The 22233-nt window shown below is 43.4% G+C and overlaps 1 protein-coding gene across 1 annotated transcript in view; it reads right to left on the bottom strand.

Annotated features, from left to right (window-relative positions):
* Nucleotides 1–22233, bottom strand: part of KCNH7 (potassium voltage-gated channel subfamily H member 7) — a 384959-nt gene that overhangs the window by 72974 nt on the left and 289752 nt on the right. The window contains exon 6 of the mRNA XM_059727333.1: nucleotides 16937–17362. Within this exon, the coding sequence (XP_059583316.1) occupies nucleotides 16937–17362 (426 nt within the window). The remainder of the gene's footprint in view (nucleotides 1–16936; nucleotides 17363–22233) is intronic.

Genomic DNA, 22233 nt, shown 5'->3' with positions numbered 1-22233 from the left:
TATGAATAGCCTCTTATTCTGCAATTATGGGATATTTTATAGTTGACACTTGCCGGTTCTCAATTACTGAGTCATTTTGCATGCCATTTGCTAATGCCTTGTAAAAACAAATATTATCAAGAAAATGATAAATAACAAAGATATGATTTTTACCACTCAGGAAGTCTGAATATGTATAAAACATAGTAAACATTAAAACAATATTTTTAGCATGTGTATATATAATATATATAATTTTACAAATGCAGTAAGGATTCTCAGCTTTATAGAAGGTTCTGATGGGAATACTCTGCACATTACATTTCCCTTTCACTAAAGTACTGAACTAGCTTTTATATATTTTAGTAAACCTCTGGATATTTTATATGTTTCTGAATGAGTTACAAATGATATGGATAGCCTATAGACCAAAAAAAAAAAAAAAGCAAAAAAAAAAAAAAGCTGACAGTGTCACATTTGTCAAAGGAGGATGTGGTGCATTTAAAACAAAATTTGCCTCTCCCATTTTAAAGCATCCCATTGTGATAATTGAGTAATAACAGCTAATTAAGCCAATTCTATGTGACGGGGGGTGATGCCAAAAAATTAAGAAGCTGGCAGCTGAATCAAAGTCCATTATGGGTTTAACAAATAAAAACAAACGGTCTGATGGCATTGCCATATTTCTTCTTGTCTTATTCCTGGGTTACATAAATATGTGTAAATATTGTACAGGCCCGTCTTTACAGGTCTGTCATTCAGAAAGTATAACATAAAAGGACACTTTGTTAGAAAGTAATGGTGCAATAAACAGAAAGAGCAAAACTATTATATGAACACCTGTGTTTTCTGATTAAGGGAACTGGAAGGAAGATGGCACACTAGATTATAGCCATATGAAAAGACTAATTTCTGGGTGAATGCTTCGTTGCAGGGCTTGGACAGGCAGCTGTCTGGGATGGTTTAGTTGACCCCTAAGGTCCCTACCAAGCCTCTGATTATATGATCATGAAGGATTAGGCTCAACTATGAGTGATTTCAAAATTCAATATTGTCAAGGCTCCAAATTGTGCAGAGAGTTTGCAGATGCTTTTAAATAAATAATGGGATTATTTGCTATGTAAAGTCAAGAACATTGTAAGTATTTGTGGAGCTGGGGCTAATTGTACTGGAACAATTGTCACTGGCCAAGTGGGGATTCTGAGCCCTGTCACCTTATACACATAAGCAACTTGAGGCAAAGTATCATTTTTTCAGTGGGATTGGTTATGGGCTTGGTCATGGCTTTCCTCTTGTAGGGGGAAGCATCATTGTACTGTCACAGGAGTAAACCAGAATGCAGATTGCTATTCTAAGAACCCCAGTGCATTTTTTAGGTTTCCCCATTTGTCAAAGGAGGAAGTGGTTGATGCCAGGTCTCTTCCACAGGGGAGTACTGCATCCAGTTTTGGGCACTGCACTTTAAGAGGGATGTGGAGAATCTTGAGAGGGTTCGGAGAAGGGCCACTCCTATGGTCAGAGGCCTGCAGGCAAGGCCCTATGAGGAGAGACTGAGGGACGTAGATCTCTTCAGCCTTCTCAAGATAAAGCTGAGAGGTGATCTTGTGACTGCCTATAAATTCATCAGGGGAGGGCAACAGGGAATAGGAGATGCTCTATTTACTAGGGCACCCTGTGGCAGGGCACTGGTGGTACCTGCCACTTTAAGGGCTGAGTCAAACAGCCAGCAGGTGCTTGATTATGGCAGACATTTTAGAACTCTGGCTGCCTATATAAAGAGAGCAGTTCGGTACTGGCAGGCCAGGTAGAGATGTTGCTGGGCTGTAAGGCTGTATGTAACATCCTGGAGGTAAGGGCAGGAGTTTAAGGAGATGGTTTGGAGGCTCCTGGTCCTGGGAACGATCTAAAACTGCACCCTGCTAGGAGTGGGTGGCCTGGTGGGTCTCCCAGTTGCATGGGAGCCCCCAAGAAATACCAGGCCAGTTGCCACCCTGGTGAAAGGTGGGTTGGGGCACCTTAACCACTAGCCCCCACAATACTGTGGGTACAAGAGGGCCAGGCACAGCTATGGCCACCTGAGCCCAAGGAAGGTGTAAGACCCAGATGGGGCCAGGCATGGCTATAGCCACCTGAGCTCCTACTGGGGAGGGAAGCCCTGTGGCCCCAGTGAGGGGGGTGGAGATGAGGAGCCTCAGTGAGGGGGAAACCAGAGGGCTGGGAACCCAGTATGTGTGTGTGAGTTTATGGAGTTGCCCTGGGAGGGGCCAGGGCAAGCTTGGACCCAGTTGGGTAATTGGTGGCCACTACCCAGGTGAGAGTCATGGGAGAGGCCAAAAAGGCGGTACATATGCCACCCAAAGTGTGCACTAGGTAAAGCCTATGGTTGTAGGGGCCCACTCCATGAGGGGGCAAGGTAGTACAAGTTGTCAATGCATGAAAGAGACCCTGTGAGAGGCCCTAGTGAGAGGAGGGCTGTATGAATGTGCGTGTCTGAGGCCTGACAATAAGGGCTAATCTGGTCTGGCTGTAGACTGGGAGCATTGTCACCTGGATGCCATCTGCAAGGCTTGGGCTGCAGTGTAGGGGAGGAATGGAGCCATAGATAGTGCCCCCTAGCATCAGGGCAAGAATGGGCAGCCTCCCACCTAATTAACAACATAATTATGTATCATCAAGGCATGGTAGGAGAGGAGGTGGGCGGGTGGCCCAGAAACAGGTGGGTGGGCCAATGGCAGACTGGCCCCAAGAAGACCTTCCTGTTACACACCCCGTGGAGCAATGGCCACAAATTGATGGAGAGCAGATTTAGGTTGGACATTAGAAAGAACTTCTTCACAGTAAGAGTTGCCAGAATCTGGAATGGGCTTCCAAGGGAGGTGGGCTCTCCCCTACCTATCTTCAAGAGGAGACTGGACAGCCACCTAGCTGGGGTGATCCGACCCCAGCTCTCTTTCCTGCCCAGGGCAGGGGGTCAGACTCAATGACCTACTGAGGTCCCTCTGACCCTAACATCTATAAATCTATTAATCTATGACTGCAGCCCACATAGCACCACCCCGAGCACCCATTGAATCCCCCAAGATTCGCTGAGAACTGTCACTTTTGCTCAAGTGCTCCAGTGTGAACAGTGGTCATATAGCTTTGTGAATTGAGCTGAACTAGAGAATGTCCTCCTTAGACCCTTTCAGGAGGCCCATGAACTGGAGCTGTGGTGAGGTGCTGGACTTCACTGCAATCTGGGGCAAGGAGAGAACCATGACTGCCACCACCAAGGGCACAAAGGGTAACCAGGAAGTCTATAAGCACATAATGGCCCAGATGGTGGCTCAGGGCACCAGCAAGACTGGCAGCAGATCTGCACTAAAATCAAGTGCATGAAGTTATGGTAAGTTTGGGGCAGGTGTGCCGAAAAGGTCTTGGGATACTGCCAGGATCATGGTTGTAATTGTGTATGAGCCGATGGCCTGGTTGAGGCTTGATGGGCACAGTGACTGAGCAAGTTACAATGAATGATAGTTAAAGGCTAATTCATGTATGCAAAGCAGTGAGTGGAAACCCAATTCATCCTTCCCATCCTCAGACTGCCCTACCTAGCAATGGTAACTTGCAGCCTGCTCTCTGGATGTTCCATGTGCACTGGGGTACTTCACTGGGTTTTGGGGAGGATGGCACCTCCCCTGTGGCCTATAGATATTGGTTACTTCTGGCTGAATTCTGAATGCCATTACCTAGGGGTGGGCTCAACAGAGCTTCCACCTGTATGACTGGGGTCCAACCACTTGGGACAGCTTTCTGGGGCACCAACACACAGAAATCATACAATCCCAGCATAAGCAGGAGAGTGTCTGAGGAGATAAAGCCTGAGAGGAAGGGACATGTAGAATAAACCACAGCCCCATGCTGCTTTACAAGTCCACCCTCCCTGTTGGTGGAATAAAGGTACTGTTGGTATGCCCCATGGCAGTCCCATACACTCCTGTGTGGGGAACAAGTGTGGACAGGTTCAGCACCAGGAAATGCTGTCATCATTTGGGTCATGGCACAGAAGTCACCTCCATCACTCCAGAGATACTGTGCACAGCAATTTTAAGTGACAGTGAATGTTATCATCCTTTGGGACTCCAGTTCCCCCTCATAGCTCAGGGCCATGGTGGCAGTAGGCTCAGAGCATTCAGGGTGGCCACAAGCTGGGGCATCATTCCTCAGGGGACAGCTTTCAGAGGAGCTTGTAGAGTCCTCTGCATGCCAAGCCAACACCACTGACAGCTGCCTACAGGCAATGACAGGACCAATTGGAATAGCTGCTAAGAAGTCTGTCGCAGGGCACCTCGGTGCCCCTGCTCCTATAGAGGAGAAACTGCCAGGGAGCGAGTGAGCGCGCCCTGGCCTGACATGACGAGCCCAGCTGAGGCTGGCTCAGGTAATGAGCGCAGCTGCGGGTTGCTGGAGCAACCAAGCGGAGCCAGCTGCCTGTAGGGGGCAGGGCCTGGCCCTTATAAAGCTCAGGGCTGAGGCCAGGCTTGTAGTTCTCTGCCAGCAGCTGGAGAGGCAGGAGCTCCCTTGGCCGAGAGATGGGAAGGAGCCTAAGTAGCAAGTACAGCTCATGATAGCCCTGGAGGCTTGAGCTATGATGATGAGTTATGGCCATGCGGCTTGCATTTGTGTTACAGCCTAGGGGCTTGTGGTTTTGCTTTGTGTTTGTGTTATTACACCTGGAGGCTTGGGCGAGGCTGTAGGGGTTGGAGGAGGCCTCAATTACTCGCACGCCAGTGCGTGAGCAACTGGCGGTGAGGAGAGCGGCCAGTGGGTCGCGGGCGCAACCCGTAGGTTGCAGATGGGGACCTAGACCCCAGATTGCGTGTGGGGGGAACATAGACCCCGAAGGCGCAGCTTGCACGCCACTGCGCAAGCAGCTGGCGGCGAGGAGTGCGGCCAGTGGGTCGTGGGCGCAACCCGTAGGTTGCGGACGGGGACCGAGACCCCGGATTGCGTGTGGGGGGAACATAGCCCCCCGGCCCCAGGAAAGGGGCGGTATTACTGAGTAGCCCAGTGTGGGCACGGCGAGCCCCAGAGAAGGGGGGAGCGCCATACTGAGCAGCCCTAGAGAGCGGGGCCATACTGAGTAGCCCAGTGTGGGCGCGGCGAGCCCCCAGAGAGGGGGAACGCCCTTGTACGTTATTGAGTAGCCCAGTGTGGGCGCGGCGAGCCCCCCAGAGAGGGGGAACGCCCTTGTGTATTATTGAGTAGCCTAGTGTGGGCGCACGGGCATAGCGAGCCCGGCCGCAGGCTAGTGCGGCAATCCCCCTCAGACCAAGGCAGGGCGCTGCGGTTGCCCCTGAGAAGACAAGGAGTAGCAGCGCGGGGAGCCAGAGTCAGGGAGGGTATCCGTGCGGTTGGCCCATAGGACCGGAGGCCCGCTAGAGAGTCCCGAAGCGGAACCACACCGGCAGGGGAGGCCCAGAGTGGGCCAGACGAGAGTCCCAGCAAGAGGCTGGGCATGAGAGAGGGAGCCCAGGGAGGGCCACAGTAGAGAGACAGACCGGACAACGTCCTTTACATCTGCGAGGCTTGGGGCGTGGTATTAGGGGCTGGTAGGAGCCACGCATAGCCCATAAGACTGGGGGCGCTTAGGTAGCGCCATTGTACGGGGAGACCCACGAGGGGTCCAGGAGCTGACAGGCCTGAGGAAACACAAGGCAGCCTCCCTATTACATATATTCCATCAAGATGTGGCGGGCGAGAATGGAGGGTGCCCTCGGGCCGGAGTAGCGCGGTGAGAGGGCCTCAAGGAGATCACGGCCCTCCACGAGGACCCCGCTGTGACAAAGTCCTCAGCAGACTTTTGGAACTCAGGACTGCCAGTTCCTGGAACTGGCACAGGGACTGGTGAGGTGCTCGGAGAGGGTCCAGGAAGCAGTCCTCCAGACCCCTATATCCCTCTGGTCCATCACAGAGTTGTGCCAATTCTTTCTGGACAGAGTGGCTAACCACTGTGGAGAAGTACATCCACATCATGATGCCAAGGCTACAGCCACCAGTAACCACTTACTCTCTTGAGTAGAGGCAATGGTGGCAGCCTTATCCCAGCTTGGGCTACCAGGGAGATTGTTTGTCTGCCACATATCCTCCCCAACACTTCCCTGGCCAGCAATGGCTGCCAGGTAGTTAGTAGGAGCAAAGGAAGGCTGGCTAGGCATGTTGTGTACATGCCTCTCCATAGTCCAGCCATCTTGGTTGGCTAGAACCTTGCATCCCCTGTAGGGGCTAGACACCAAGCAGAGAGGTCTATTGGGCAGGTCCACTGAACACCATGGCAGAGGTTGCCTTTCCCTTCCCTTCCTGGGGGTGACAAGAAATTCCACCACCTTCCCAGGTGCCTATACCCTAGCAGCAGAGAGGCAGCACCATAAAAATGTACCTGAACTTTGATGGTGAGGCATGAGGATAGGATGGACCTTGGCACTATTTGTCCCCACCCAGCTCCCCAGTAGTGTGAAGCTGGACCCACCCATGGATATGTTAATAGAGCAGTCCTAGAATCATAGAATCACCATAGAAAGTTAGGGTTAGAAGGGACCGCAGGAGGTCATCTAGTCCTAACCCCTGCTCAAAGCAGGGCCATCCTGGTGGTCCTTGATTGCCCCCTTATGATTTATGTAATCTGAAGTGCAGTGAGAGGGCACAGAATGGTTATATTGTCCCATCAGTGGCTCTATGCAATTCAGGAAGCCCATCTTTTTGAACCCAGCAATGACCTCCTGTGGGTCCCCATACTGGATGAACTGAGGCCCCAGCTCCTCAAATATGGCATTAAATACTTTGTACAAGGCTGTTGTCGCCATTGTCTGCCCTATGCTAAACTGACTGGTGATGGAATGGAGGCTGCTGGTTTTCTCCAACTTCATGGCCCTTAAAATAGAGCCTCTTCAGGATCAGGAGCTTGCACCATCAAAGCATGGAGTACCTGTGGATTAGAGTGGCCAGGGCAAGGACTTGATCAGTTCCACTACTCATTATCTCTAGGATAAGATCCAATCCAAGCTGGCACAACTAGTGAAAGAGGGTTTGGAGATCTTGTGCCATGTCAAGAAGGAATTGGAATTTGCTTCCTCATTGAAATGGTTGTCCAATTGGCACTGTGCCCAGCTGTTTTTGGCCAGTCAGAAATTGGGAAAAGTAGCTCCAGCACAGCATGCTAGTATACCTGCTTACCAGCCTTCTGCTGTGGGGGGCATAAACTGTGCATTAGGAGACAGTAAATGTTATTGTGCGCCTGCTCACAACACATTCTAACGTTAATACTGCATACCATTCCACAGATCTAACACATACTAAGTGTCCTGTGTGACATGGCCCTAATATGCCAAATATAGCCTTGATACTTTAGGTTCACTTGTTAAATTGATTAGATGGCCTTTTAACGCTAGCTACTCGGGAATTTTCTTGCTATGATAAAAAAGATGGATATGAATCAAGAAAGAATGTAAATAGAAGATATTTTTCAAAGCTTCAAATAGTCACATATAGCTATAGCACCAACTCTCTTCTCTGATAAAAATACATAAAGGACATGACATTTTTTAAAAACCAAGAAGGGAGGGAAAAACTAATGGGTATTACAAAGGGATGAAAAGGAAAAACAGGACAAATATACATACTAAAAATATCACAGTCATTATAAAAAGGCACTCATAGTAAGACCCATCACCTTATTTAGTGCATCCATACCCTGAAAATTTAGTGCATCCATACCCTGAGATTTTTCTTAAATATCCCATAATTTAATCTCCATTAAATTCAGAACTTTACTTTGATGCACATATTTGAAACAGGCTGTTTCAAGAGGTTCATCCCCACAATTGCAAATATTCTATGGTGCAGGCAAGTATTTGTAATTCTGAAAATTGTTCACAGATCTAAAAGAAACTAAAACCCCACACATATCCAGTTTTGCTGTTTACACTGAGTTTGCAGCAACTAGTTTGCTTATAACTACAAAAAATAGTTTTAACATGAATAATGGTCCAAATCCGTTATCAAATATCCAAACGTTTGATTGTAAGATCTCAGTATGAACTCACAGGTCATTTCTTATGGTTTTGTCCAGAACTAGGGCTAATATGAGCTGAAACACTAATTGTAGGGATAAACTTTGGTAAGGGTATAATTAGCTCAATACTTTTATTGAGAATCTTGAGAGAGAGATTTTGTAAACTTTAGTCTGTCATTTAATTTGAAAAAAACCCCCATCCTCCTAATCGTATTAGTTTAGAATTATTTCATTGTCTGGGTGCTTGATGCTCAGTTTATTTTACACAATCCTTGCCCATTAGTTATGACTTTTTCTGAACTCTGATCACTCTCCCTCTCAATATTGAGGTTAGTTTAGATCCTCAATTTCTGGAGCCATGATGTTGAACTGATTTATGACTGAAGGTTGTTTGGTTGGAGGACAATTGATAATGGAATGACAAGAAACAGGAAAAGCCATTAGTCTTCCTGATTGCAGAGGCATCATTTGGAAGGTAATACTGGTATCAGTTGACTGGAAGAGTGAGCTGGGATTAGCTAATTAATTATCTGTACAAATGATACTCTGAGCTAAGAGCCATTTATGACTCAAGTCTTTTTAACTGATGGCCCATATCCTCAGAATTGCTCTGGCTGTTTTACTTACTTCATAACATTTTTATTAATGTATACATCTCTATCATGTCATCTTTTATTTGTCTCTTTTAAAAACTAAATAACCATTGATGTATATGTAATAGCTCAAATTGGTTTTATATGTGCATTTCCTCTAATTTGCCTACTCTACTTTAGTGCCTATGCCACTATATTTCCTGGTTTCTCTGGTTTCTGTCATAAATCTCTTTGATAGAACAGTCTAAATATTTTTCACATTCACGTTTTGGAAGCTTCCTGTTCTCCCATTTTAAATCAAGAATTAACAGAACTAATTCAAATCCTTGAAATCTACTATTAGCCCCTTTTATAGCTTTTCCATCTAATTTATAACCTATGGCAGAACTGTGTGACCGGTCAGTTTACTCAAAAGCCTCTTTTGAGAAGTCCTAAGCACTGAAAATCTTTCTGTTGTATCAGTAATGAATCAAAATTAGTTATTCTCCAACTATGGTCCATGGATCACTTGTGGTTGGTTCAAGGAATATCATTTGAGCAAATGGTGCTGAATGTCATCCTTGGTTCCAGATGATGTTTAATTCAAGGATGCCAAAATATATGAAACACTTTCCTGATATTTCTCATGCATATGAATAATTGGTATGGTTCCTACCTTAGTGTTTGGCCTTTTATGTGGGGGGAGAAGATGGATCCCTAGAATTGCAAATATAATTGGGGATTATCCATTGGAATAGATTCATAGATGTTAGGTTCGGAAGAGACCTCAATAGATCATTGAGGCTGACCCCGTGCATAGGCAGGAAAGAGTGCTGGGTTTAGATGACACCAGCCAGATGCCCATCTAACCTCCTCTTGAAGACCCCCAGGGTAGGGGAGAGCACCACCTCCCTTGGGAGCCCATTCCAGATTTTGGCCACTCTAACTATGAAGAAGTTCCTCCTAATGTCCAGTCTAAATCTGCTCTCTGCTAGCTTGTGGCCATTATTTCTTTTGACCTCCAGGGGTGCCTTGGTGAGTAGAGCCTCACCAATTCCCTTCTGCGCCCCCATGATGAGTTTATAGGCAGCCACAAGGTTGCCCCTCAGTCTTCTTTTGCGGAGGCTGAAGAGGTCCAGGTGCCCTAGTCTCTCCTCATAGGGCTTGGCCTGCAAGCCCTTAACCATACGAGTGGCCCTTCTCTGGACCCTCTCCAGGTTATCCACATCCCTCTTGAAGTGAGGCACCCAAAACTGCACACAGTATTCCAACTGCAGTCTGACCAGAGCCAGATAGAGGGGAAGTATCACCTTCTTGGTTCTGTTTGTCATGCATCTGCTGATGCACGATAAAGTGCCGTTAGCTTTTCTGATGACTTCATCACACTGATGGCTCATGTTCATCTTGGAGTCCACTAGGACTCCAAGATCCCTTTCTGTTTTTGTGCTACTGAGCAGGTCATTCCCTAGGCAGTAGGTATGCTGGACATTTTTCCTCCCTAGGTGCAGCACTTTGCATTTCTCTTTGTTAAATCGAATTCTGTTGTTTTTCACCCATATGTCCAACGTGTCCAGGTCTGCGTGCAGTTGTTCCCTGCCCTTCGGTGTGTCCACTTCTCCCCACAGTTTTGTATCATCTGCAAACTTGGGCAGAGTACACTTCACTCCCTCATCCAAGTCAACGATGAAGACATTGAAGAGTATCGGTCCAAGGACCGAGCTCTGCGGGACCCCACTGCCCAAGGCCTTCCAGGTCGATACCATCCACCACCACTCTCTGGGTACGACCCTCTAGCCAATTTGCCACCCACTGGACTGTGTAATCATCCAAGTCACAGCCTCTTAACTTGTTCACCAGTGTGGGGTGGGATACCGTATCGAAAGCCTTCCTGAAGTCTAAGTAGACGATGTCAACCCCTACTCCTGCATCCAGGTGTTTTGTAACTTGGTCGTAAAAGAGACTAGATTAGTCAGGCATGATCTACCTGCTACGAACCCGTGCTGGTTCCCCCTCAGCATAATTTTTCCTGCTGGGCTCTCGCATATATGAGCCTTAATAATCTTTTCAAAGACTGCCAAGGATGGAGGTGAGACTGACTGGCCTATAGTTACCTGGATCTTCCTTCCTCCCCTTCTTGAAAATAGGGACCACATTGTTCCTTTTCTAGTCCTCCGGGACCTGGCCCGTGTGCCACAAGTGTTCAAATATTCTTGCCAGTGGCTCTGCAATGACATCAGCCAGTGCCTTCAGTACCCTCAGATGGAACTCATCCGGACCTCCTGACTTAAACGCATCCATTTCTTTCAAGTGACTCCGCAACATCTCAGGGTCAACACTTGGCAGTCTGGTGCCCTGATGTTGTCTCTCTACAATCCCATTGTGAGACTTGTCTTGCCCCTCGTTTAGGAACACTGAGGCAAAGAATTTGTTGAGGAGTTCAGCCTTGTGCCCCCTGTCTGTCACCAATTGCTTTTGCCCATTCAGTAGCTGTCCTATTCTGCCCTGGGCCTTTCTTTTACTCCCTATATATCTGAAAAACATTTTTTTGTTATCCTTAACTTGTGATGCCATCCTCAGCTCCATGGTAGCTTTGTCCTTTCTAACTGCCTCCCTACAACTGTGAGCTGAGGAGGTATACTCTTCTTTAGTAATCTCTCCCTGTTTCCACTGCTTATATGCACCCCGTTTGCCCTTAGGCTGCTTTGGATTTCTCTGGTCAGCCAGGGAAGCCTTTTGGCCCCTTTTCCTCCCTCTGTGCCCAAAGGATCGTTTCCTTAAGGCACAGCCACCCTTCCTGGGCTCCCATCTTGCCAAATCTCTTACTCTACAGTGTGTCATTGACTAAACACCTGAGTTTGCTGAAATCAGCCTTCCTAAAGCCTAGCACTTCCACTCTACTAGTTACCTTACCCACTCTACACCTTATGATGAATTCTATTATTTGGTGGTCACTGTCCCCTACGTGACCACTGATCTGTAGGTCCCCTACCGTGTCATCCCCTGTTGCCAATACCAGGTCCAGTAAGACATTCCCCCTTTTGGGACCATGTACCTCCTGCATCAGGTGGAATTCCTATACACAGGATAGGAACCTGCGTGAACGGTGGAAATTTGCTGTCTGCCTCTCTCAGCAGATGTCAGGGTATTTTAGGTCCCCCATGACTACTGCCTCCCTAGCCTTTTTGGTCTCTGAGAGCTGCCTCAGGAGTTCCAAATCTAGTTCTTGCCCTTGGTGTGGGGGTCTGTAGCAGACCCCTATCACCAAATCTCTTTCCCCTTGACCTCCATGTACCCTAACCCACAATCCTTTCTCCTCCTCCAATTCCATTTTGATACGGGTCGATGTATAATGCTCCTTGACACAGAGCGCAACCCCTCCCCCTCTCCTCCCCACTCTATCCTTTCTGTACAGTTTATAGTCCTTAATATGTACTGCCCAGTCATGGGTAGAGTCCCACCAGGTTTCTGTTAACCCCACTAAGTCATAAGTGTTTTCTGCAAGCAGGAGTGGACAATGATATATGGAATGGTCTGGAAATTGCTGCAGCCATAATTTAGAAATTGAGTGCTAAAGTGTATATAGGGGTTTAGGTTGTGTATATATAATTTTCATTGCTGATTGTGATTTTCATTATAATGTTTTGACAAAAGCTGTAAATAAACTACTAGTACTAGTGAGTACAGCTACATGTGAAATTAAGGCAAGACAATAAACTCTGGAGCAGTTCGCAACTGAGTCAACTGCTTCCAGGCAGTGACTACTCATGCACCCGGGACAGCAGCAACTTGAGCTGGGGTGGAGCAAGCCCCTAGCTGGCTGGGCTGATGGTGCAATTTACAGCCCTGTTCACCATCTACATGTGCGTATTGGCAGAGTAAAGTACTTCACTGTAAGAAGTACAATCCCAAACAGTACTATCCTACAGCAGAGTTAATTAGTTCACTGTGAAGCTAATTAGTCAACTCCACAGAAAAGCACATGTGTAGATGCACCCCACATGTTATCCTTTCTAGTGGTATGTGGAGCTTGGTCTTACCCTGACCAAAAGGAAGACAATAGAGTTTACCTATTTGAATTGTGGAGTGGGAATCAGAACCCTTAGGTTCTCTGCCTGCCTTTTTCACTGAGCACACTGATTCTTCTCAGAGCTCATCAAACCATAATATAAATATATTATTTAACAGGGTGAGTCAAGTCATGTTAGTGCTGAGGCTGCTGCAACAACCCTCCTTATGAGTTTAGTTCTGGTGATTCTTTGGGTAAAGTGACCTGGTGGTATCCAATCCATGTCCTCTCCAGGTATAGATAGATGGCTGTTAGCTTCCAGGGAGCTCATCCACCCTTTGACAGGTCTTGTTTTTAGTCCTGCTGGGTGTCCATACACCATCCTGACCCAGGCCAGCTCAAGTGGGGGTGCCAGTTTAGTTTCTGACAACCTGATCATGGAATAGACTGTACTGGTTTACAGGGTACCAGATAGCAGATCAAGACAGGCCTGGCCTGACAGTTTTAGCAGGGTGAGGTAAGACTTAATTAATTCAAAGTTTAGAGTAGAACAAATGTCCTGTGTCCTGATTCACGTCTTCATTGTTAGTCATCCTTTTTTCCTGACTTTTTGTTACTAATTGACGATGGCCCTTTCAGTGTTATATTTCATCTCTTCTTTTATCTGATTTACAAAGGGAAAATAAGGCAGGAAAAGAGGCCTAAATAGTTTTACACATGCTTGTATCTGTTTTATATCTAGTTAATACAACTGATGATTCAGTCACTGAGACCATGTAGGAACATGGCCCATTTGCATGGACCACACAGAAAAATATACTTGCAGCTCTAAACTGACTAAATTTACTGGCTAAATATAACTGGCTCTATACTGGCTAAAACTTGAGGCCAGACTCTATAAACTTAGCAGCAAGATTAAAAATAAACTATTAGAGGGGCAAAGGGCAAAAATTGTGCAAGTCCTTTTACCTCCTGAAGTGCTGTGGATGTCATTCAACATCCAAAATAAACAGAAAAGGGAATGGTGCACAGTTAGCTTTAATCATGTTGTGCTAAGAATCTATTTAAACTGAAAAGGTTTATTTTACATTATATTAGTTCCTCATTTTGGAAATTGAAGGTTAACTGCTCTCACTCTAGTAGTTTCCTGTATTGAGAAACTAAGACACAAATAAAAGACTTCAGATAGTGCTACATGTGGTATTTTGATTATTATCTTCTGCCCTTTCGAGGCACAGTTGGATCTCTGGATTTGCTAAAGCTGGGTGAGCACACATGGAGCTCTCCTTAGAACTGACATGGTTTAATAAAAAAAGTATGTCTAATACAATGGTTAGCAGGGGACCTATCTGAAAAAAACTCTAGATAATGGGAGAAGACAGGGGAGAAGATTTTCAGGACAAAGGCACCACCATGACTGAAAATGTCTATTAAACCATTAAAATGAAGCACTGTCCATTTAAAATGTATCTTGCACTGAGCTATTGGTAAGAGATCACTATATAAATATACTCATAAAAGTAAAGAACAAAACTACCGTAAACACTTGGATGCTTGGACTTTTACCCAGCAAAATTACTGGTCTAGTCAGTGTTATGAATGGGAGTTTATTGAAAAGATATGCTAGACTGGCTAAGTAGTACTAAATTTAGTTGTTTCTCAGAGAAATCTGACTAGATTTTAATAAAGAAGTTCAAAATACTAGAAGGGATGGTTGAAATAAACAGGTAACTAATTTCATTGGGTCTGCCATAAGGAGTAAATCCCAATATTTACTGTTGCAGTTTTTGTTAGGCAGGCACTCAGTTTCTTTAGTCCTTTGGCCTACTGCTATTCTATCTGTTTTGGATGCTTATATAGTGCCCATCACAGCTGTATCTAGCAACCTGCAATGTTTCCTGCAGTAGACTTATAAATAAGGGAGAAGTGTAACACTTAGGGCCAAATTCAAATAGCATTGGGAGCCTCTCCTTTGACTTTAAGACGCTTTGTATCAGGCATTTACAACCATTCCTTCCTTGCTCCTCTACATCTCCTGACTCTCTTAAGTACTTTTCCTGCAAAATAGAGGAGTCACTAGATAATTTTCAGAAGGAAACAGGTGGAGGAGCAGAGATGGAAACATCTACAGAGTCACTTTTTTCTCTCTTCATGGACTCTCTGCAGCCTCTTCCCAGCTTCACTCTTTTCATCTCCATACATTACGTGGAGAAAATTGGTCCAAGTTGCTAGCAGTGCCACTGCCATAAAATAGCTGTGCTATCAGTGCTACCTTTTTTGTCTCCTCTTCCTTCCAGGTGCTACTTATAGACAGTGCAAGCCTAGAAGAAATACAGAAGACTGACCCCAGCTAAATGTGATGAATGTAGAAGGTGAGCAGATAATGCTGCTGCTCTGTCTCTGCCTTTTTGGGTTTATCCTATTTCACAGACAAGCTCTTTGGCAGTAATGGGACAGACAATTCACGTTCTGTTCACTCCTTTAAATAGTCATCTCTCTCTTGATTGCATTCTTTTACAAAAAAATCTACTAATTATATTTACTGTGCACATCTTCAGGCTTCACATTTTCCCTGTTGTGTCTACTTGCACTGAAATCAATCAGGATCTTTCTACTGACTTCAGTGAGGCATTAGAGCGGGTCCATTGGGACCCTGTTTCCCTCTCTCTTATTTTATATTGTACACATCACCACAACATGCTGGTCACAAAAAAGGAGGAAATGGGGGGAAAAAAACAGATTGCTAATGAACAACTTATGAAATAGGAGTAAGAAAACTGACAGGCAACATTTGTTTACTTCTGAAATGTTGTAGGACTTTAAAAGAATCACTCCGTCTCGGAAGTGCATGTCGCTATGACAGTGATGCCATTTGATTCCTGCAGGTTCTTAAATACTTGTTTATTTATGTTTCTAAAAACTGTCTCTGGGAACGTAGCTATGATGGCCGAACTCAGAATTTATTAGAGTACCAGGAAAGATGCACAAATTGTGTTCTCTCATAGAGAATTTCCTTTGGTTACTTCCCATTGTGGCTTTTCTTTTATATTAAAGGCGATATTTCAGACCTACAGCACATTTTTGCTTTTTGTGTATGGATGAGTAACAGTCTCCATATAATGACACTGAAGGTACATGGTCAGATCAATAAGTTTCATGCTATAATTATTGATGATGAATGTATATTTTTCATCCTTCATTTCTCCCTTAACAATTAACACATTATCCATAAAACTTTCAGTTTTCCTTATGTCAAAATGTGCAAAATTGCATTATGAAAAAGTAGATTTATTGAATCCTTTGTGAAGCCTATGTAACATACTATTTTGCTAGATTTGCTGCTTTTTTTTAACTGCTGTATTCTACTTCCCACAAAAAAGCATTTTCTACTTGTCAGTTCAAGTTTCATCACAAACTATATTACAACTTTAGCCTTTCTTAAATTAAATAAAAACTCCTTGGAAGGAGGCAGAACTGGGTCAGACATCCACAAAACCGTGTGTGTTTTATACACCTTTGGGCAGTTTTCAAATGCATGTGATGCACACATTGTTAACTTGTTCTTCGGGTAGGTTGAGGACATTAGTCATCAGAATTGTCTATTTGGCAAGGTTAAATTTCAAATTTTCTTGGGTTTATTTTTCTTAAATTAGTTTAGAAGTTTCTGTCTTTGTTGAAAAACCTGAGTCAGCTCTTTAGCTGATATAAAGCAGCATAGCTGACTTGATGTCACTTTAGCTAGTCTAACATACACCAAATGGAAGAGTGTAGGATTTGCATTAGTGGGGGCCAAACTTTTTGCCTGGCATCTTCCGCAAGCGCCACTCTGATACCCTCCCCACCCCATCTGCTGTTCTGCTTGCTGTTTCCTGCCCTGTGCTCCCTGCCTGAGCTGCTGTTCTGCCTCCTGCCCTATCTACTACTATACTGTCTGTCCCCTCCCTGCTCTGTTACATGCCATGCACAAAGGTTGTCTGTGCAACTTGTGGCATGTATGCCACAGGTTGGCTACCCCTGATTTACGCTATGGTACTTTGTACCTACTTCCAAAGATGTTTATAAAAAGATTGCATTTATACAATCTTGAGATGGAAAAATACCTGACTGGATCATGCAGCTTGTTTTCCTCCCAAGGAAAACTTCTCTCACACATTATATTTTATTAATATTTGGCCAGTTTAATTTATAAGTCCTAAGTGTTTAGACTTCCATTATTTTCCCTGGGAGATTATTAACAAAATACTTTGTAAGGGAAAATTATGGAACAGTAGTTTATCTCATCATAGTAAACAGTTGTGGAAAAAACACTTTTTATTTACTTTGGCTTACCTCATCAGAGCCAGATCCAAAGATCAGCAGGTCAAAAGGTATTGCAGCAACCATGTCAATTAGGAACCAGCCTTTGAAGTAATGAATTGCTATTCTTGCTGGGTCACTTACCACTTCTTCATTCTGGTTTACATATGTTGTTCTGAAGTTTATTAAAATGTCAATGATAAACATAATATCCACAATTAAGTCTACCACATTCAGTGGGCTGCAAGAATACCCACACTCCTGTCTCTTCTGTTCTTCACTGTCGTTCAGAAGGAAAGCTGCAGAGTAAGGGGTGAATATGGCGGTATATATTACCAGCAACAAAATGAGCCAGTCCCAGACTGCTTTGAAAGGACTGTAGTGCAATATAGTGAACTTGTTGATGCGAGGTGTTTGGAGTTTGTATTCTGGTAGGACATCTGCTCCTAAGGATAGAACCTAAAACAAGAAATAGAAAATGTAAATAATTAACTAATTATAACATAACATCTGTAAATATTTTCTTAAGATATAGAAAATATAATGAAGTACTTAAGTTGCATTGTATAATTTGTATGAAGAGGGTCTTCCTACAGTCTTCCTACAATCAAAATTTCTGGGAAGATGATGGTTTCCATTGAGTTTTAGTAACTCCACTGGGAATTTTGCATACACAAAAACTGGAGGATCAGTTCCTTAAATTCTGATTCCGCAAACACTTGCATGTCTGAATAAACTTATGTCTATGTCTTGTGAGGTGGTGTGGTCAAAAGATCTGCATAATCACAGAACTCGTTATTTTTTTCCCTTGTTTCACACCATGGAAACTTTTTAATCAGCTTTTTATCAGCCTGTACAAAGACTCTCCCTGCAACATGGAGGGGATATATAAGTATAACATGAGGGGGTTGAGTTGTATGGGAAACTTTGCACTTACTTCTACCCCATGGATGAATATTACCATGTTTGTACTTATTGTACAACAAAGACTGGTATGGCAGAATTATTTCAGAGATGTTGTAACATGCCACAGTTTTGCTACAATACTATCAATGTCTAAAAATATCTTGCATTCATTTACAAATGTGGTTCTAGTTCTGTTGAAAAGCTGATTTCATTTGATGTACTTGTCTAAACTACACTTTGAAATTTATTTTAATGGAATTATAATGTTTATATGAATTTCCAGATTAACAGCCCTGGTGGCTGAAGTCTTTGATTTCTGGAAAGGACAAGTTTGGTGTGGAGCACTAATATAAGCCTCCCCTCATTGCTCCTCCACTGGCATGAAGAAAACAACTTTTAAGAAGAAGGTAAAATAATTTTTCATCTCTATTCAGTCTTTAGTCTGTTTTACTGACACTGCCAACAGTGATGCTAATTATTGTCAGCTGTACGGTAAGCACTTAGTCAATTACTAGAGGATTCAGGACAGCACTTCATTTTACACAAGCCAATGAATAGCCATCAGATGGTAATAACTTTCAGTTACCACCCACTTAGGCAAATCTGAAGCAGTGACCAAAACAAGAAAAATCTCCATGCATTCCCTTCATCAATGACCTTTCTTTATTCCCCCAACTATCTGTAGAATAATATTTATTACATGTCTAGAAATCAAATTTTAAAAAGTACTCATTTTAAAAATAAAAACACAGATGGAATTAAATCCTGGGACTAGGGAGTAAAACCCTTCAGTCAACACTAGGGACTTTCATTTTCTTTTTGTTTTGAAATAAAAATGTAAGATTTGAGCTTTGAGTTTTAGCTGTTCTAAAATTAAAGTGTGGCTTCTTTCTCCCAAATATAGTCCTTTAAATCCTGTTTGTATATCCATTTGTGTTTAACTCTCCAGTGGTGTTTTATAACATTCAGGATCCTTTGCGTGGTGACACAAATGGAACTAGTTATTCAGTAAGAACTTGCTGTGAAAATATTTCAAGAATACCAAAATTAATAACCTGACTACTGCTCTGAAAAGTGGAGTACAGAATGATGAAGCTATCCAAAACATTATATGACACTTTCAAGGAGCCATTAAGCATTGTGTGTGGTAATGGTAGAGGCTGTGTATTTATTATTTATATTTTCGTTAGGATTTGCACTTAACTAATGGGGCCAGCTATACTTTTGTATTTTAGAAACATTTGATGATAGCAAGCTGAATTAGAGTCATTGCACAGTTTCTGAAACAGTCCTAGCCATCTCAGATCCTCACCATTTTATTTGATGAGACCACATAGCTGTTTTCCTTATGCTTGAGTGGGTGCACCTACATGTGTGCTTTAATATGCAGCAGCCTATTTTACTGTGCATTAGATAAAGCGTCATGTCAAAAATCATGCTGATACACTAATGTGCAGTGAAAATAGGCTACTGCACATTAAGTATCACTAAAAAAGGGTTTGCTTTCACTACTGTGCATTAGGGCAGCCTAATGAGCATTTATTTAGTACTGTACCTCATATTAGAGGTACTAAATTTAATGTGCAGGAGCAAAAGTGCATTAATGAACATGTAGGTATGCCCAGTGTGTGTGTGTGTGTGTATGTATTCAGGGGCTGTGTCTACACGAGATGCTGGCTGTGCAGTAGCTCATTACTGCTGCGCAGTAGTGTCACGTGGCACAAAGTGAGACATGATATTACTACATAGCAGTTACAAGCTCCTGATCAGTCAGCATCATCAAAAAGCCATTTGGTGATACTCAGTAATACCAGTTACTGTGCAGTCATTTAGTACTTGTGTATGCAAGTATTAAATGACCACGCAGTAACAACTGCACAGTCAGCATCTTGTGTAGACGCAGCCAGGGGGACTTCCTTCATAAAGAGAGGACTAATGTTTCCTCAGGTACTCATCCAGACTTTCGAGAAGCATTACGTTTTTCTAAGGATTAACATGCTAACAAAATTCATCATGTGGAGAAAAAAAATGTTTAATAAAACTCTTCCACTAATTAAATTTGCTTGGATACTGAGACAAGCAATTACTTTTCAAAAGATTGCTTTATACTATGAACACCAAGTCTACTCCAAATGATATTAAGAATACCATGCATGCAAAGTGTTAAATATCTCTGAAATCTTCACGTAACAGACTATGGAGGAGACAACACTACTTTCCTAGATATTTACAGTAGACTACTTAATGAGATCACACATCTATTTAGTTAAAATCACACACAGTGGAATGAGATTTCTTTTTTAACATACTTTTATGGTTGTCATTATGCAATTTTGATGAAATGCTATTTCACACTGTGGTGGATGGTAAGGGCAAGTAAGCAATAATGTATGTGGTTAAAGTGACAAAATCCACCCAGGTGTCAATTGATATATTTTGTCAGCAGTAATAACTGCAAAAGATCCTTTGGATTTGAAAACAGACATTTTATGAATTTTTGAACACTTACACTTAGCATTTTGCCACTTAGCTAAGAACCCTAGTTCTGACATACAACTTCTCCCACATCTTTCTTTCCATCTCATTCACTGCTGATCATTTGCTGATGTAAATTAGGGTAGTTACATTGATTCAAATGGACCTAGGGCAACTTACATGCGTTGAAAAGCTTGCCTAACATATTTAGAGTTGTTTAATATATCCTCATTATGTACTTCTTTCTGAGTCATCTTCACTTTTTACCTGTTCCCTTTGGATTAAGGTAATTGGTTATTCTGAAATCTCATTTCAACTTGAAATACATTAAACAAATGCAGCAAATCTGGGGACATATTTCTTAAATGACTTTACCTAGTAAGAAGCAGTCAGGATCTGGATAATATCACTGAAATAATAAGAGCCTATCATAGCAATAGAACCTAACCTTATCCTTCTTTGTGCTCTCTGGTAGTTGTATTTAGTCTTCTTGACATAATACAGTAGTCACACTGGGAGTTAAAATGTATTTAAGCAGAGTGCTAGTTTGTGAGTAATAGCAAATTCAGTTAGGCAAAAGCAAAGCAGACAATCATCTAGGTTGCCATAACATAAGGGATTTCAAAAAAAGAATGGACATATTATCTTAGACTTTACTATTTAAAACATGATAGAATTTCTGGTGAAGGAACGCTAAGAGACAGGTTCTACAGAAATGAGTTTTCTCTTTTTGCAGAATTCTAAGGTCTGTTTCCTCAGGAAAAACCTGAATATGATTTGGAAGTCCCAATATTTGCTGTCCAAGAAATTCCAGAGCAGGGACTTCCAGTGAAGAATCAAGAGATATACTAAAAAGGTGTGTGCGCAGATACCACATAGCTGGTTTACACCAGACAGATTATCTTCTGTAGACACCTTACCATTGTCTGACGGTCTTCTCAGAAAAACATTAAGGTCTTTTTGTAGAAATATTATGAACTATATGATTCTTTTGATACACGGGTTCCTTCCTCCTACAGGAAGGAAATTGGTATGCCTAAAACACTAGGTGCGAAGTCAGATTATCTGGGAATTTCACTCCAGCCTCTGCCTCAGATGATTCCTGAGTTTCTTTGCTTGTCAGCTAGAGAAAATGATATTTACCTACGTCATAGGATAGCTGTAGTGTGGAGTAACTACTGTTATAAAGTGTTAAATTGGTGTAGAATAGTATTATTATATTATCAAGCCCTGGTGCTACCGTGAGGGCTTCAGTTTCTTCAACCATGGCATGAACCTCAGGGACAGCAGCCTATTGGGAAGAGATGGCATTCACATCACGCCAAAGGGAAAGAAGCTCTTCTTGGCTAGAATGACAGACCTTCTGGATATGGCTTTAAACTGAGATCACCAGACGATGGTCCGTCAACTTAGTAGAAGCCTGAGAAATGGCAATATTGAAACCAGCATGCCAGAGTACAATAGGAAGCATACTCTGACACTGGCCAATGGACAGATTATTCCACAGATCACCATGAAGCCTAGGGCCTCCAATGGCAGGCTCAGTTGCCTATACACAAATGCCAGAAGCATGGGAAACAAGCAAGAGGAACCGGTCCTTCTGCTAACCAACAGGCAATACGACCTCATACGGATTACGGAGACCTGGTGGGGCTCTACCTATGACTGGACCACAGGTACAGAGGAAAACACCTTGTATAGGAGGGATTGTATTTGGAAGAAGGGTGGAGGAGTTGCTCTCTATGTGAAGGAACATTACACCTCCCTAGAAATGAAGATTGGGAACAAAGAAGGGCAACTTGATACCCTTTGGGTCAAGATACGGGGAGAGCATGGGGAAGGGGATATGACTGTAGGAGTTTACTACAGATTGCCAAACCAAAAGTAAGAGCTCGATGAGGAATTCTCTGGAGAACTGGCAGAGGCTGCACACTCTCAGAGTGTGGTCA

The sequence above is a fragment of the Alligator mississippiensis genome, chromosome 4, assembly GCF_030867095.1.
Source record: "Alligator mississippiensis isolate rAllMis1 chromosome 4, rAllMis1, whole genome shotgun sequence".
Lineage (NCBI taxonomy): Eukaryota > Metazoa > Chordata > Crocodylia > Alligatoridae > Alligator > Alligator mississippiensis.
Note: the sequence above shows the minus strand (reverse complement) of the source record. Positions and strands in the feature narration are given on the sequence as shown.